We start from the raw sequence: 15261 nt of genomic DNA on the forward strand, positions 1-15261 counted from the left end.
TATAGTTGACTTGACTTAAACCAACATGGTAATCTATGTTTATTTGCTTTGCAGGTTAATTAGGAGTAAGAAAGCAATGCTAGGTGGCGCATCGTGATTGGGGAGCATAAATGATGTGGAGGAGAGAGTAAAGCAAAGGCATAAAGCATAAAGTAAAAGGCATGAAGCAAGTGTACCTATGTACCTTTGGTCTCCTTTGTTTTTAGCACACTTTGGCCACTTTTTGGAGACATATGAGACACATTCTTTGTCTCCTTTTGTGCTAGAACGAAATTAGCCTTGCACACACCATAGTTGGCTCTTTTGTCTCTCATTTTTGTAACCTTATTTGACCTAGTTTCTAGAAGCTAGGGTTAGGTTTTTGTAGAGACATCCTTTGGTATCTTTTATTTGCTTAGAGGCCCCTAAACTCTTCTATATAAGGGGTGCTCCTAGACATGTAAAAGGGTTGAACATTTTGAAGTAAAAACACTCTTGTGTCTCAACCATTTGTGAGAGTTTCCTCCTTTAGTAGTGAATACTTTTAAGCCTTATATTGCATAGCAAGTGGCGGCATACATCCACTCATCTTCAAGGTTGCCATGGCTTCTAGCCTAGCCTTGTAGTGGTGTGCTTCTCACATTTATTACCATTTCTTTCCTTTCCATTTTATGTTTTCTTCTTCCTTTAATTATTCTTGGTTTTCTATGGATTATGTGCTTTCCATTTCCTTTTTGTTTTGAATCAATCCATCATCTTCTTCTCTTGAGCTTTGTGAAAGGAACCTTCACTTAGCTTTCTTAATCAACTCTTGAGCAAGCTATCTTAATGTCTGGTGGGGATTTCACTTAGCTTTCTTAATCAACTCACACCATATTCAATAATCTTAAAAAGAAAACAACATAATGCTTCATCAAGTAGCTCCCCCGTACCCCACCCGCTGGATAAATATTTGCCCCGTACCCGTACCCATATCTGTCGGGTATCCGTGATGCTGGTACCCGCCTATTTTTTTCATATCCACGGGTATCCACGGCTACCCGCGGGTATTTACAAAATTATAAATTCAAATAAAATAAAATACATCACTATCATAAATTTTAAATAAAGTCCAAATAAACTCAAGTTCAAACAAGTCCAAATAATTAAAAAGTAAATATAAAATGATGTTCAACAAAATGAATATTCTTTAATTAGTGTTTAGATCAAAAAGTCCAATTTTTCCAATTGATTTCTAAAAAATAAACAAATAATAAACCTCAATTGTCACGTGCCAAGTATTCTTATTGTGATTCCATCATTTGACAACAAGCATACCATAAACGTCATTGTCTATATTGGATTTGATGTATATGCCTAATTTCAAATAAAGAAAAGAGAAGAATGTCAAGGGTGTACTTGGAAGAAGACAACGTACCAATACTTGAAGTTTGAAGAATGAAGACAGAAGACAAGATGTGCAACTTAGAAAAAATTAGGCCAGAATGTTTTTTACTAATATATATATATATATATATATATATATAGAGATATATATATAAGGGTACTTTTGTGAATTAAAGTTTAGTGGGTATGGGTATCCACGGGTACGGATACTATGATACCCGTACCCGCCCCGTTAACATGCGAGTATCTAAAATACTCGTACCCGCGGGTAGCGGGTTTCCATTTTCTACCCGTTGCGGGTTTTATCCGCGGATACCCGCGAGTACGGGTTTTTTTGACATCCCTAGATGAGACCAAAGGATGGAGTTCCTTTAATGTGTGTGTTTTGTTATATAAATTGTTGCATAGGTTTATATTCCTTTAGCTCACCCTATCTGTGTGTTTGGCAATGATCTTGTACGCGGTACACAGGAGTAGATGATGTTGCAGGTGGTACTGGTGGAGCGTAGAGCCGGAGCGTGGGCGAGTTGGGAAACTTTATGGCAGCATTTTATCATTCTTATGAGTTTTAAGGATTTTCTTGTAATCATTTGAATTACAGAACTTGGCTTTATAATGAGACTGAGTTGATAATGTATTGTGTTTAATAAATATTTGGATTGGATTTGGTTTTATTAGTGTAATAAATTTTTAAATTCCCGCGGTTTTTGGGAAATAATTTATAATAAATGAAGTATTATTATTATGTTTTTGTTTTATTATTTAAATTTGTATTATCCGGACGGGATGTTGCAACAAGCATCCACGTCAGTGAATGGAAATTGGATGATTGAAAATTTGTTTAAGTCGGTGAATTGTGTGATCTCAAATATATATTTCAATTAGTTTTATAAAGATCTGCAACCTCGAAACACAATGTTCAATTTAACTCCCCAAATATTAATGTTTGACTTCCCACTTACGTATGACTTGAGTATTTTGTCAATTGTGAAGTAAGAAAACACCTCCGTCAGTGAATGGAAATTGGACGATGAAATATTTGTTTTAGTCGATGAATTGTGTGATCCCAATACGATATTTAAATTAGTTTTATAAAAATCTGCAACCTCGAAACGTAATGTTCAACTTAACTCCCCACATATTAAAGCTTGACTCCCCACTTACGTATGACTTGAGTATTTTTTCAATTGTGAAGTAAGAAAGCACCCACGTCAGTGAATGGAAATTGGATGATGGAAACTTTGTTTACGTCGATGAATTGTGTGATCTCAATACGATATTTAAATTAGTTTTATAAAAATCTGCAACCTTGAAACATAATGTTCAATTTAACTCCCCACATATTAATTTCTAACTCCTCACTTACGTATGACTTGAGTATTTTGTCAATTGTGAAGTAAGAAAACACCCACGTCAGTAAATGGAAATTGGATGATGAAAAATTTCTTTAAGTCAGTGAATTGTGTGATCCTAATACGATATTTAAATTAGTTTTATAAAAGTATGCAACCTTGAAACATAATGTTCAACTTAATTCCCCACATATTAATTCCTAACTCCCCACTTACGTAGGACTTGAATATTTTGTCAATCGTAAAGTAAGAAAGCACCCATGTCAATGAATGGAAATTGGATGATGGAAAATTTGTTTAAGTCGGTGAATTGTGTGATTCCAATACGATATTTAAATTAGTTTTATAAAAATCTGCAACCTCGAAACTTAATGTTCAACATAACTCCCCACATATTAAAGCTTGACTCCCATTTAAGTATGACTTGAGTATTTTGTCAATTGTGAAGTAAGAAGCACCCACGTCAATAAATGGAGATTGGATGATAGAAAATTTGTTTAAGCGGGTGAATTGTGTGATCCTAATACGATATTTAAATTAGTTTTCAAAAAATCTGCAACCTCCAAACATAATGTCCTACTTAACTCCCCACATATTAATGCTTGACTCCTCACTAACGTATGATATGGGTATTTTGGCAATTGTCAAGTATGAAAGCACTCACGTCAGTCAATTGAGATTAGAAGATGAAAAATTTGTTTAAGTGAGTGAATAATGTGAAACCAATAACATATTTAAATTTGTTTTAAAAAAATCTGCAATCTCGAAACATAATATCCAACTTCACTCCCACATATTAATGTTTGACTCCCCACTTACGGACGACATGTGGATTTTGATAATTTTAAAAAGCCACAAATACCCACCATGGTCAATATTCGGTGTTTTGGTGACTGCATGGTGTGATCAAATTACCGCAATTATATTTCTTTACAACCTGTAAGTGCAGTCCACATTTTTCACCAGTACTCCCCACATGTTAATGCTTTAGTCCCCAAATATGGAAGATTTGATGAATTGAACAATTTGAAAGAGCCACAAACACCCACAATGGTGAATATTCAGTGTTTATTAAATGGACCTTGTATGGTGCAAAATTTGTGTAAGTGACTGCATTCTGTTATCACAAAACCATATTTTAGTTCTTGTAAAATCTGCAACTTCGCTCCACAATTTTTAACTTGACTCCCCACACATGTAGTCTTTACTCCCCACTTACGGATGACATGACAAATATAACAATTTGAAACTGCCACAGACATCCAGTTTACTCAACAACCTATTCAAATATGAAATGACATACAATAGCAATAAACAAACTTTTGCATGTTCAAATTTTAGGTCCTCTCTTCCAAAAAATAAAACAGACAAAATAAGGGTTTTTCTTAGGAACACCTTTCGACGAATACGCAGGGGGAAATAGGTGTAATGGACTCACAACAACGGTTCAATGCTACGGTGGGGACGATGAGATGGTTGCCATCAAGGACTTTCGGTAGCTGTTGTCTCCGCTAACCCACACACACGGGTGCAATGCTTCACACTTTCCAGCACTTCTCTCTTTGTATGTCTGCAATGCTTCACACTTTCCGGCACTTCTCTCTTTGTATGTCTGCAATGCTTCACTTTTCTCTCTCTCTTTGTATGTTAACAAAATAGTATATACTAACAAATACCCATAAAAATAAAATAAAATCGAACAGTACAAATATTCTGAAACTATGATTACCACTAGTCAAAAATCAACAACTTCCCGAGCTTATAGGAGTAATATGCATCAACACAAGCATACTGCACTTGGCCAGAAGAGAGATACTTGAGTTCCCAGTTACTCAAGGTAACATTCTTTGGCTTCTCAATTTCCTCTCCAATGAGATTCTCCACCAAAGTCTTCAACCCTGCTCTTTTGAACTCCTTATGATCAAACACCTCAGCCGCCATTGCAGCAACATCAGTGCAATGTGCAACCTCAAGCCCATAATCTTCCTTCAGCCGTTTTGCATCACCAGATATCTTCACCCCACTGAACATTATGTTGGGGTTGCAGAGGGCTTTGTAGAGAGACCTTGGGATGGAAGAAGCTTGGTAGAGTTGGAAGATGAGGCAACGGTGTTTGATGCAAAGTTGTAAGATGGCAACAGGGTTCTGAACCCCTCTTCTGAAACTTGGACGCCATTCAATGTCGAGCCCAACCACCTTCTTGTGGAGGTTGCATGGCGCTTGAAGATGGCATTTGATCCATGAAGAAACCACTTTTGGACATGAGGTGACCATGGTTGTGATCACACGCCTGTGAATGGTTACTCTATACAGGGATACTGATCTTTTTCGATTGTGCAGTTTCTCAATGCAGATTCCCATTCCTGGTGTAGGTAAAAGATGATAGAAGATGTTTATAGGAAACTTTGCAGGGATTTTTTGTTGATGGTGGTGAACGTTTGAAGAATTGGGAAAGTTATATATATTGATCAATAATCTGTCCAGATACGGATAAACACAAAGATACAGTTAAATTAAGAAAATATAGAATACGAAGACACGATTTATATATATATATATATATATATATATATATATATATATATTAGTTTGAAATTATGAACTAATATATTATCAACTAATAAAAAATAATTTAATTTATTTATATTTAATATTCAAAAAGCAAAAATAGTAATTATATATAATATTTATTCTTTATTTTAATAATTTGTTAAAGACAAAAAGAATTATATTTTAAATTAGACAAAAAATTTCTTACAAATATTGTATGAATATCAATGTCATTTGATACATATTTATTATTACAGTATTATAGTCACTGATGGTGAAGAAGAAATTATGGATAAGAACATGTGGACCATATTTAACTAGTCACAGTGTAGGAGCCTATAAGATGAAGCAGCTTCTCCTCTAAGGAGATTAAAAAGATGATTGTGACTCTGCTAAAGTGAACAAATTAGTTCAGGAAATAAAATGAGTTTAGTTGTTTTTATTAAATCTTGAATGTGTAAACATATTAACTGTTGATTTTTTTTTTTTCATTTTAGAGAAATTAGTCGTAAATTGGGAAGTTTTTGCTTAGTTAATTACTTCAGTTCATATTCGATGACAATCAATATGAGGAATAAACTGACTAATGTTATTCAAAAATGTTTTGTAGAAAAAAGGGGATTCATTCTGGGTGAGCTGAGTGTTGAACAGGTATTTGAAGGAAAAAGCGGTGAATAGTTACATTGTCAATAATTTGTAAAGGTAAAGTTGGATAAGAAGAAGGTGGGGCATAAATTATCACGCGATAGCTATAAAGCCTGTGAAACTTCTCCTCTAAGGTGGAGAAAATAAAAATTGTAAAGTGTTTCTTTAGTTAATTCTAAGGATGGTAATGCTTCATATTTTTTAAGTTGTGGTGGTAAATTATGATATTGGTTTAAAAATAAAAATAATTATATAAAAACAATTGAAATAGTAATCTACATTATAAAAATAAACAACAAATAATAAAATATTAAAAAACATTGAAAATAATGAAATGTGTCTTAAAAATATTTGTTACACTATTTAACAAAATCACACAAAATTTTTTCACATGAAACAAAGATTAAGAATGAAGACAAGTTTTTTTATGTTGTTGCTCGTTCAATTAAAAGTTTACACAATTGAACACTTGGAATTGAAAGTCAAATTTTCTCATGAAAAAAGTAAATAATAAATTTAAAAGATTAGCAAGAAATAAATATAATTAAATGTGTGACCTATAAACTATTTGATTAAATAAAATTGATAATACATCATTTAAATGTAAAAAAATTGTATAATCAAAATTTTGTTCCAAGAGGAAAATTATCTTGTAAATCTAAGTCAACTTTACGGATGTAGAATCAACCGAACAATGGAAAAATGATATAATAATATGTAGGTAAAGAAATAAAATTAAGAACAAAGTTTATATATATATATATATATATATATATATATATATATATATATATATAATAGTTATTGGGACGGAAATAGATATTAGGCCAAATATGTTTATACACATTCTCATCTTTGTATTCAATTTAAAAAAATTGGTTATTATCCATACTTATATCTCTTGATATAAGAATTCTTTGTCAAAATGATAATGGGTTCGAACAATATTCATGAAAATATTCATGAAAATGAATTTATTTGACATCATTAGTTATGTTAGTACATATTTGAAGGGTCTAATGATACGTGGAAGGGAAAAATGCTTTGAGAAAAGAATTAATAAATGATATGATATAACAAATTGAAAAGTCTTTGGTAAATTAGTTATATGCATTCTTCTCAAGTGATTTATGGTTCTTTGAAATTCATTATAGAGCCCTAAGGCCCACATACCATGATACCAACTCAAATTACTGCAAGAAAATACAATTATCTTCATTATTACCTATTGAATAGTCACATTTCAATAGACTAGAGAGGGAATAACAATCCCTGAAAATCAGTAACAGAATATAGTGTCAGTTACAGCAGACATGTCCGTTTATTTGGGGAACAAAACAAATCATGCTAATTATTGGCAGCAAATCCTTGGAATTCAAATCAGAAATAATTCCCAAAACTTTGATTCTAACTCTAAACAGATTCTCTGACAAAAACAACAGCCAAAATTTCAGTGCATCTATTATATATTAGACTGGTATAACTAAAAAACAATTCAATTGTTCCTCAGTTCTTGTTTTTCTTTCTTCCTTTCACTTGTTTCTCTAAACGTTTTAGTCTTTGATTGACATCAGAAGATGTCTTTCTCTGTTGATGTTTTGATGGTTCAACAGGCAATGACTTTGGTGCAATTCTTGCTGCTGTAGCTTGTTTCAGTGCTGGAAATATAGAAGAGGGAGATTGTGCACCACTGGTGGCTGCTGCTTCCTGTATTATGGGGATACCCAAAGCTTTCTTTACACCAGGAGCTTTAAGAACTGCAAAAAATTAAAAATAAAAAAGATAAATCAAAGGAGTTTATGGCTATTAGACTACATTTAACAGAAGTTCACTTTAGGTTTTATAGCATAAAGTTAAAAATGGAAACTAAGGCTTTTGACACAGAATAAGAAACTTAGACAGAGAGAAACAAATGTTTTATATATAAGAAATAAATATATATTGAATTATAAAGAAGCCAATGACTTAGATGCAGACTGTGAATAATGTAGGCAATGCATTCTCAATGACAACCAACAAAAACACGGAATGTATATGGATTTTGGTGTTATGGATCATCATACACTTGTATGATAATAGTAAATACCAAAATGCTTAGTGCACTATCCATCATCCTAGGCAAATACCATTATTAATCTCGTGGAGGAATCAAAGAATTACTGCCCCCAGATGATATGTACTTTGTGAAAAAAATAATCCATTTTCTGCTTATTGAAATGGAAAATGGTGAAAAAAGACAAAGTAATATTGCATATGAAAAACTTAAAAAATGAATTGCCTTACCGAGTCCATATCCAAGTGAAAACAAATTTGATGTAATCCAGTAACAAAATATAGCCTGCACAGTTATAAAAATACAAAAAGTTAAAACTGTATAGAATGATAAAACAAAAGTAAATAGGCAAATCAACTAATCCATTCACAATCATATATATATATATATATATATATATATATATATATGCTAAATATGTTTTTTTGTCTCTTAACTTAGCCAAAATTGAAATTAGTCCCCCCTCTTTAAAATGGGTTAGATTTAGACTTTTTAACCAAATTTTATTAACTTTAGTTGACGTTTTAAACATGTTTCTTAGCAAACATTGAAGCAAGAATAAGTTAAACAGTATAAACAACTCAAATATTATCATGAAACACGTTTGAAATGTCAAATAAACTTAAAAAAAATTGGTTAAAATAACTAAATACATGCATTTCTAAAGTTGAGGAATTAAATTAGTACAAAGTTTCAAAGAAATTCAATTTTCACTTAAAGTTAAGGGAAAAAAAAAACATATTTAACTCTACATGTATATTTGCTTAACGTATATGTCCTATACCAATAATTTAGGATACTTCATCAATCAATACTTTAGGATACATGAGGTCTCATTAATAGAATTAGTTTGTAAAATTTATAAAGCCTTTATATCCAATCAAATAAAACTACAAAAAAGAAAAACACATTGGTATGTCTAAGTCTAATTTCTATATAGAAATGTCTCTTCATAAACCACAGATGGAGATTTTTGTTTTAATGTTCAACATTTCTCATATTACTAAAATAATGAAAATGAAACCAAGCTAGCTACATCATGGGAGGACCAAACAAAAGCCCATGTAAATCAACAAAATCTAAACTCTAGGAAACCACCGACCAAAACAATTCCTCCATAACACCAAGTATTTGGCTAAACAACAAGAACCAACCCGACCCGAAAACAAAATTCAACTAGGTATCACCCTTTTGTTCCTCTAGGGTTCCCAACCATCGCAGAAATCAGAACTGAAGGAGACTCACAGACAACAAACTTTACTAGAACTATTAGACACTCATATCTCCCCACTTTTTTTCTTTTCTAAGTTTATACAATAAATTATTTTACATGCTGCCAAGATGGAAAGCAAAGAGAACTTGTTCCTTGTCAAACAAGATAAGGAAAACCCTACCTTCGGAAATCCCATTGTGAAAGGAACTGTAAGGACTGCAATAACCCTCGAGAATTTTTTCATGGTGGCAGCAGCTGGATTTCCTTCCAAGCCTTCTTGCATATTGCACTGGAAATAATGTGAAATCAATGAATATAAATTGGGTAAAAAAAACTAACAGATAACACCACTCTTTCCTCTTCAATTGAGACTAGGCTTTTCAGGTATTATAAGCAGCTATTCTTTTTAGTGCTTTGGTAGGATAAATTCATAACAGAAAACTGAGGTCACACAAACATTCAGGTAAGAACTCAGACTGTCAACGTACAAAGTGAACTGAAATGAAAGGTTTTTTGAAAAGAAAATGGCCACACCTCTACTGTTATTAAGAATGTCAATGCAGTCAGAACTGGCAAAATGTACAAGGCATCTGGAGTAGTAAGATCAACAAACCAGTAGGCTCCCCCATGCTTGAATGATGGCATCTTTTCAGCCATGTTTCTTATCTATTGTCAAAACAAAAAAAAATAATTATAATGAATTGAAACAATATATAGGTTCCTCAGACTCCTAAAGTTAGAGAAAATACAAAATTAAAAGCCAGCTTACCGCAAGGAAAAAACTAATAAAGACAGGACCTTGAATAAAGAGCCCCTTCAATGGAGTAAATGGACTTGCACCATATCTAGATTATCAAACAAGTGAGGAAATTAACAGCTAGTGAAAGAAAAGATCCATGAAATTTGAATAGTGAAAGAAAAGAAAAAGATCCAAGAAGTTTAAATTAGTACCTAAAACACTATGGTTCGTGTGACATGCAGGCCAGTTATGTCAGTTTTTAAATATTAGCAATAACTAGTCTTAGTACAAAAACCTTAATTCCATTAATTTTGTTTGAATTCCATTAATGATTAAGTAATTGGACATGTCTTAGGTCTTTAGTAATTGTCATGTGTATTTATTAAAGGAAAAATATAACATTAATATGCAATTAACCTTGAAAGGAGTCTTTTACCCTTTCCTTTCTCGTTTTGTAGATTTAAAATCCTTAGTGGTTCCTTGATAGTTATTAAAAACCAAACATGTGCTCAATTATACTAACCACTCAGAGAGTTCAAACAAAACTAATAAAATTAAAGTTGTTGTATTAAGATTGTAGTTTTTATCTTATTGTACTAAAAAACGAAATATGTCAGTATTTGTTACATTGAACTGACTATTTACCCTATTTGTTTGTCCTGTTTATCTTCTACTCTCATTCCTAAGTCTACAGGTGAGGCGTTATCTCAATAGAGGAACAACAAGCAATTATTGATGACACGTATGGCCCCTCAATGTAATGGTGCATGGCAGTTAATTCCTCTTCCAGTTGACAAATAAATTGTTGGGTGTCGATGTTGGACACTCTTAAAATAGAACTAATGGTATTCACAACTAAACTTTGTTTCAACTTTGACGCTAAAAATGCATTTCTACATGGTGATCTTGATCAAGAAGTCTACATGCAACAACTATTTATTTTGTTGTTGAGGAGGAGTCTAAGATGTTATATCCTAAATGTAGGTCCCTATTTGGCCTCAAGGAATCACGCCATGGATGGTTTGGGCTTTTAAAGAGTGTTATACAATAGTTTGAAATGACACAAAGTGATGTTGATTATTCTCTGGTTTATAGTCATTATCCTAAAGATATATCTATCTCCTTGTATAAGTGAACAACATTGTTATTATAGGAACTCATAAGGAGGGTATTGTACAACTCAAATGCACCTTATATATGACAAGCAGACAACATTACACATTGCCTTTAATCCTATCTTTCATGAGAGGACCAAACATATTAAGGTTCTAGTCTCCCTCTTTCCTACAGTCTAACAAGAGTGGTCTAACAAGAGTGTTGTAGTCCCTGACAACCTATAAACAATTATGTAAGTTGGTTACTAACATCTAACTACTTTCCAACTCCTATGCAATGTCATCCCCTTTTTATTACTCCTAACATACCTATCTAACAAGTGGCATGATATAAAAAAATTTCCATTTAATAAAGAAAAGCGTCATTATACCACTCCATATTAGTTAACAAAGGGCAATTTTACTGATTTCAGTTAAGTCTATCACAACTCAAATAAAAGATTGCTCCTCTAATACATCATATCACCAAACAAAGTAATTACATCAATATGAGGATCAAACATGACTAGTACCAGCTAAAGCCTAAAAAAGGCCAAGAAAATTGAAAAACAACTTACTCCTTAAATAGCATCTTCATTTTTTTCTGACCTTCAGCAACAGCAATGGGATCCATAGCCTGAAAGATGAATCAATGATGTGATTATAGAAAATGTGGTTTCTGGTACAACAATCTATAACATACATGTAAGAAAATCCAAAACTTCAAATTTCAATAAATAGGAAAATACCAACAATCCCAACAGGCACAAGGAATTCACATCCAGCAACTAATGTGATTGTTTTGAAATACAAGTAGTGTATAATAATTGAATGATAAGGTCACCTATAGATTTTTCTGCAGAACAGAAGATAAGACCATACTAGAAAAAGAAAAATTGGAAGTTAAGTTTAGGCATTAGTTTATGCAGTACAAATCATGTCATAATCTTGATGAAACCACAATTATACAATATCTTTCAAGAATATGGTACTGAGGGGCAACAAAACCATGCATACACCATATGTAGGGAAATTTTAGGCTTAATGATATTTTCTCCCTTGATAAATTAGTCAATTTTTGGCTATTAGTCCATACAAAAAAACCATGCATACACCATATGTAGGGAAATTTAAGGCTTAATTATATTTTCTCCCTTGATAAATTAGTCAATTTGGCTATTAGTCCATACAAAAAAATATTCCATTTGATATCCAATTTTGTGAAAATACATGGTTGTAATTCTTATCATTATTTTTTTTCTCTATTAAGTGACTTGGTAAACATATCAACAATGTCTGGCATAACCTGACTCTGCCACTATTACCAATTGCACAGCATATATCCACTATTCCAATAGTTAAAACAGTCTCAACAGGAAAAAACAAATGACTGGAAGATGTATATCTGTATTACCTTATCTTCCATCTCTTCCTTTATTTTTTCCATGTGAGGCCTCATCAGCTGCAACACACATGAAATAGAATATAGAAAAAGTTATAATCTATTAACAACTACAAGCTTGAGGACCTTCACAGGAAAAGGGGCAAGAGTGATAGGGAGAGTACAGATGAGAACTAATTAACTAACTTGTGTTAAAAATATCAGAAGTCAAAGCGAGGAGAGGGGACAGAGAAGAAACAGTTACATCCGAATGTTTAACATTTACCCCCTCCAACCAAGACATATGTGAAAGAAAGGCAAAAGAAACACAAAAAAACGATTGCAAATACATTAATTTAGCAAGAAAAAGTGATGAAGCTACAGGCCGCAAACATACTGTAAGCTTAGAAGTGGCCTTAAGTTGATTTATTAAGAGTGGAACTGTTGCGCTTCGAATCAAGAGAGTTGTTAGAACTATGGCTGCCCACCTGAAACAATCAAGTAATACAGTGATGTGCTTTCTTGGATTTGTACCATATGCCACCTATCTTTGTTGAAATGTGAAGACACAGATCACCAGATTTGGACCCAGAACATGAATTTTGCATGGTACCAATCCAAAAACAACCTTGCTAGCATAATCCCAAAACCCCTTAATTATCAATAAGCTTTGAAATGTTATGAAAGAAATGTATTTCGATTTAAATGGCATTCAGTATTTTAAGATGATGGAACAACCTATATGGATACACATACCATGTACTTACAAAGGAAGAAAAATTACACATAAAGTAACTGTGTACTCTCATAAAAGAGTACCTTTTAGGCATACAAGGAATCTTGAAAATTAATATTTGGGGCAAATCTTTTGCTTTAGTACTTATTATGCATGGTAAATCAAACTTAGTAACTGAGAAACCACAGAAGCTGATAATTAAAATCAAAAACCCACAATCTCCTAAAAGCAAACCATCCGCCAATGACAACTTGACATGCATGGCAATCTGTAATATTGTGGACATTCCTCAGAATTAAAGCAGATTTTAGAAATTAGAATTTACTTCATATCCCTTACTGAAATTATAGAGGTAAGTATAAACTTACCAGTTCAATCCAGTGCAGGAATGCATGGCATCTATAATGTACTGCAAGGCCTTCACAGGTAAAACAGAATCAGCAGAGGCAATTGCAACTTCTTTAAGAATAGGAGCCTGAGAATTCACAGCATCGATTGCTTTGTCTTTGAGAACATCTGCTATGTCAGTCACTATTTCAATATTATCGGAACCCGGATTAGCTGTTGACATATGTCGACATAAATTATATCCAGAGCTCGGAAAAAGGAATCTGTTTGAATACATTCTATATTCAGAGTAGGCAAAACACCTCACTGGTCCATCAACTGAGTTCCCAAACATCCTTTTTTGGATAGAATTACTAATCCCTGCTGAAGACGACTTTTCACCAGTGCATTCACGTTGCCCTTCATCACTATGGAGAACATAACTGAAAGACGGGTAGCACTTTCGATTCATGAGGTTCCCTCTTATCAAGAGGCAACGCCTGTGGGCCATTTGTATTCTTTGAAATTTCTGTCAAGTAACAAAAAGTAACCAAAATTACAAGTGCAATCAAGGAATATCATGCCACGTCAAGAAACAGCATTTCTGAGAAGTTTTGTGTTTACAATTCTGATACCAAGAGAAAGCTAGAACATCATATTTTCACTATTTTCCTATTTTCTACCCTTAGACCCACTGGACTCACAATTAACAAGCGTGACTACAATTTCCTAGGTTGGTGTGGACGATAAACACTCTTTCAACTGGACACTCTCAGCCCTGGATAATCTACTATTAGTGTGCGTGATGTTTTTTTAACAATTGGGTAGTGCACTGAACAAGAATTGCCTAAAACCTAAAACCCCGTTTTTTTCATTTATTTTACAGAACTCTAAACAACCGAACAAGGAGCTATAAAACGAATAGGTCCCCATCTACTTCATCGGATGTAAACTCAGAAAAGATAAATGGGCTAACCCCATAAAACCTAGATCAAAAGAAACAACACATAAGAATGCAGCAATAAGAAAAATAAGAAACAACACATAAGAATGCAGCAACAAGAAAAATAAAAATACACACTTTATTTATCAGGGCTCTGATTCGTGGACGAAGAAACAAAGCACAAACTCTATAAGGCAGAAGACAACATAGTAAGAAAAACCAGACAACACAAAGGATGAACCAACAGACCTGGCGACTGGTGAGTTATTGATGCTTCTGCTGTAGAGACTTCAAAAGAAAGAAACGAAAAACTCTGAACTCTTGTTTGTCCAATGGAACTTGAGATTTATATAAAAAAATAATAATAATAATAAATAAAAAACATTAAAATGTTGAATATAATTAGGACTTCATTTAAAAACGCTATTCTTAAGCTTTTACTCAGTTATATATTATTATGTATAATAATAATTTGTGTTAATTTTAACACCGTTGTTATATAATTTTTCTTTATAATTTTTTAACCAGTAATTATTGATTATGTATATGAAAATTGTTTTATATTGGTAGTATATTCAAATTAAAAGAATTATAATAAAGATCATAATTCTAATCATATACAATACTCTGTGATGAGAAATTACTTTTACGTTGGTAGTATATTTTAACTATTATTTTTATAGTTAATATCAATTTATAAAAATTATTTCAAATATATTTTTATCTCCAAAAATACTAAATATAAAAATCTAAGACCTACATATCACTTCCAATGATATGATTTTTTTTTTGTTTATTTAAATTGAATTTGTTTAATTATCTAACTAATGATTCAAATATATATAATTAGCAAGGTTACCAAA

The 15261-nt window shown here is 32.5% G+C and overlaps 2 protein-coding genes across 3 annotated transcripts; both read right to left on the reverse strand.

Annotated features, from left to right (window-relative positions):
• Positions 1-4448: 4448 nt before the first annotated feature.
• Positions 4449-5078, reverse strand: LOC114188385 (3'-5' exonuclease-like). The gene has a single exon (XM_028076974.2). It carries the CDS (start codon positions 5076-5078, stop codon positions 4449-4451), a length of 630 nt encoding a protein of 209 aa, XP_027932775.2.
• Positions 5079-7106: 2028 nt separating this feature from the next.
• On the reverse strand, positions 7107-14730 carry LOC114186649 (mitochondrial inner membrane protein OXA1-like). Of its 2 annotated transcripts, none has more exons than XM_028074616.2 (10): positions 14648-14730; positions 13497-13984; positions 12790-12880; positions 12426-12473; positions 11590-11648; positions 9948-10023; positions 9713-9844; positions 9360-9467; positions 8196-8250; positions 7107-7669 (listed from the first exon to the last, which is right to left on the reverse strand). In XM_028074616.2, the coding sequence occupies exons 2-10, from the start codon at positions 13964-13966 to the stop codon at positions 7419-7421; spliced, it is 1290 nt and encodes a 429-aa protein (XP_027930417.2). In that variant the 5' UTR covers positions 13967-13984; positions 14648-14730; the 3' UTR covers positions 7107-7418. The 2 variants fall into 2 exon arrangements, with proteins under 2 accessions (XP_027930417.2, XP_027930419.2); XM_028074618.2 differs by having other exon boundaries at positions 14537-14656.
• Between the last annotated feature and the right edge of the window lie 531 nt (positions 14731-15261).

The sequence above is a fragment of the Vigna unguiculata genome, chromosome 6 (assembly GCF_037176805.1).
Source record: "Vigna unguiculata cultivar grain cowpea cultivar isolate G323 ecotype 2 chromosome 6, ASM3717680v1, whole genome shotgun sequence".
Classification (NCBI taxonomy): Eukaryota; Viridiplantae; Streptophyta; class Magnoliopsida; order Fabales; family Fabaceae; genus Vigna; species Vigna unguiculata.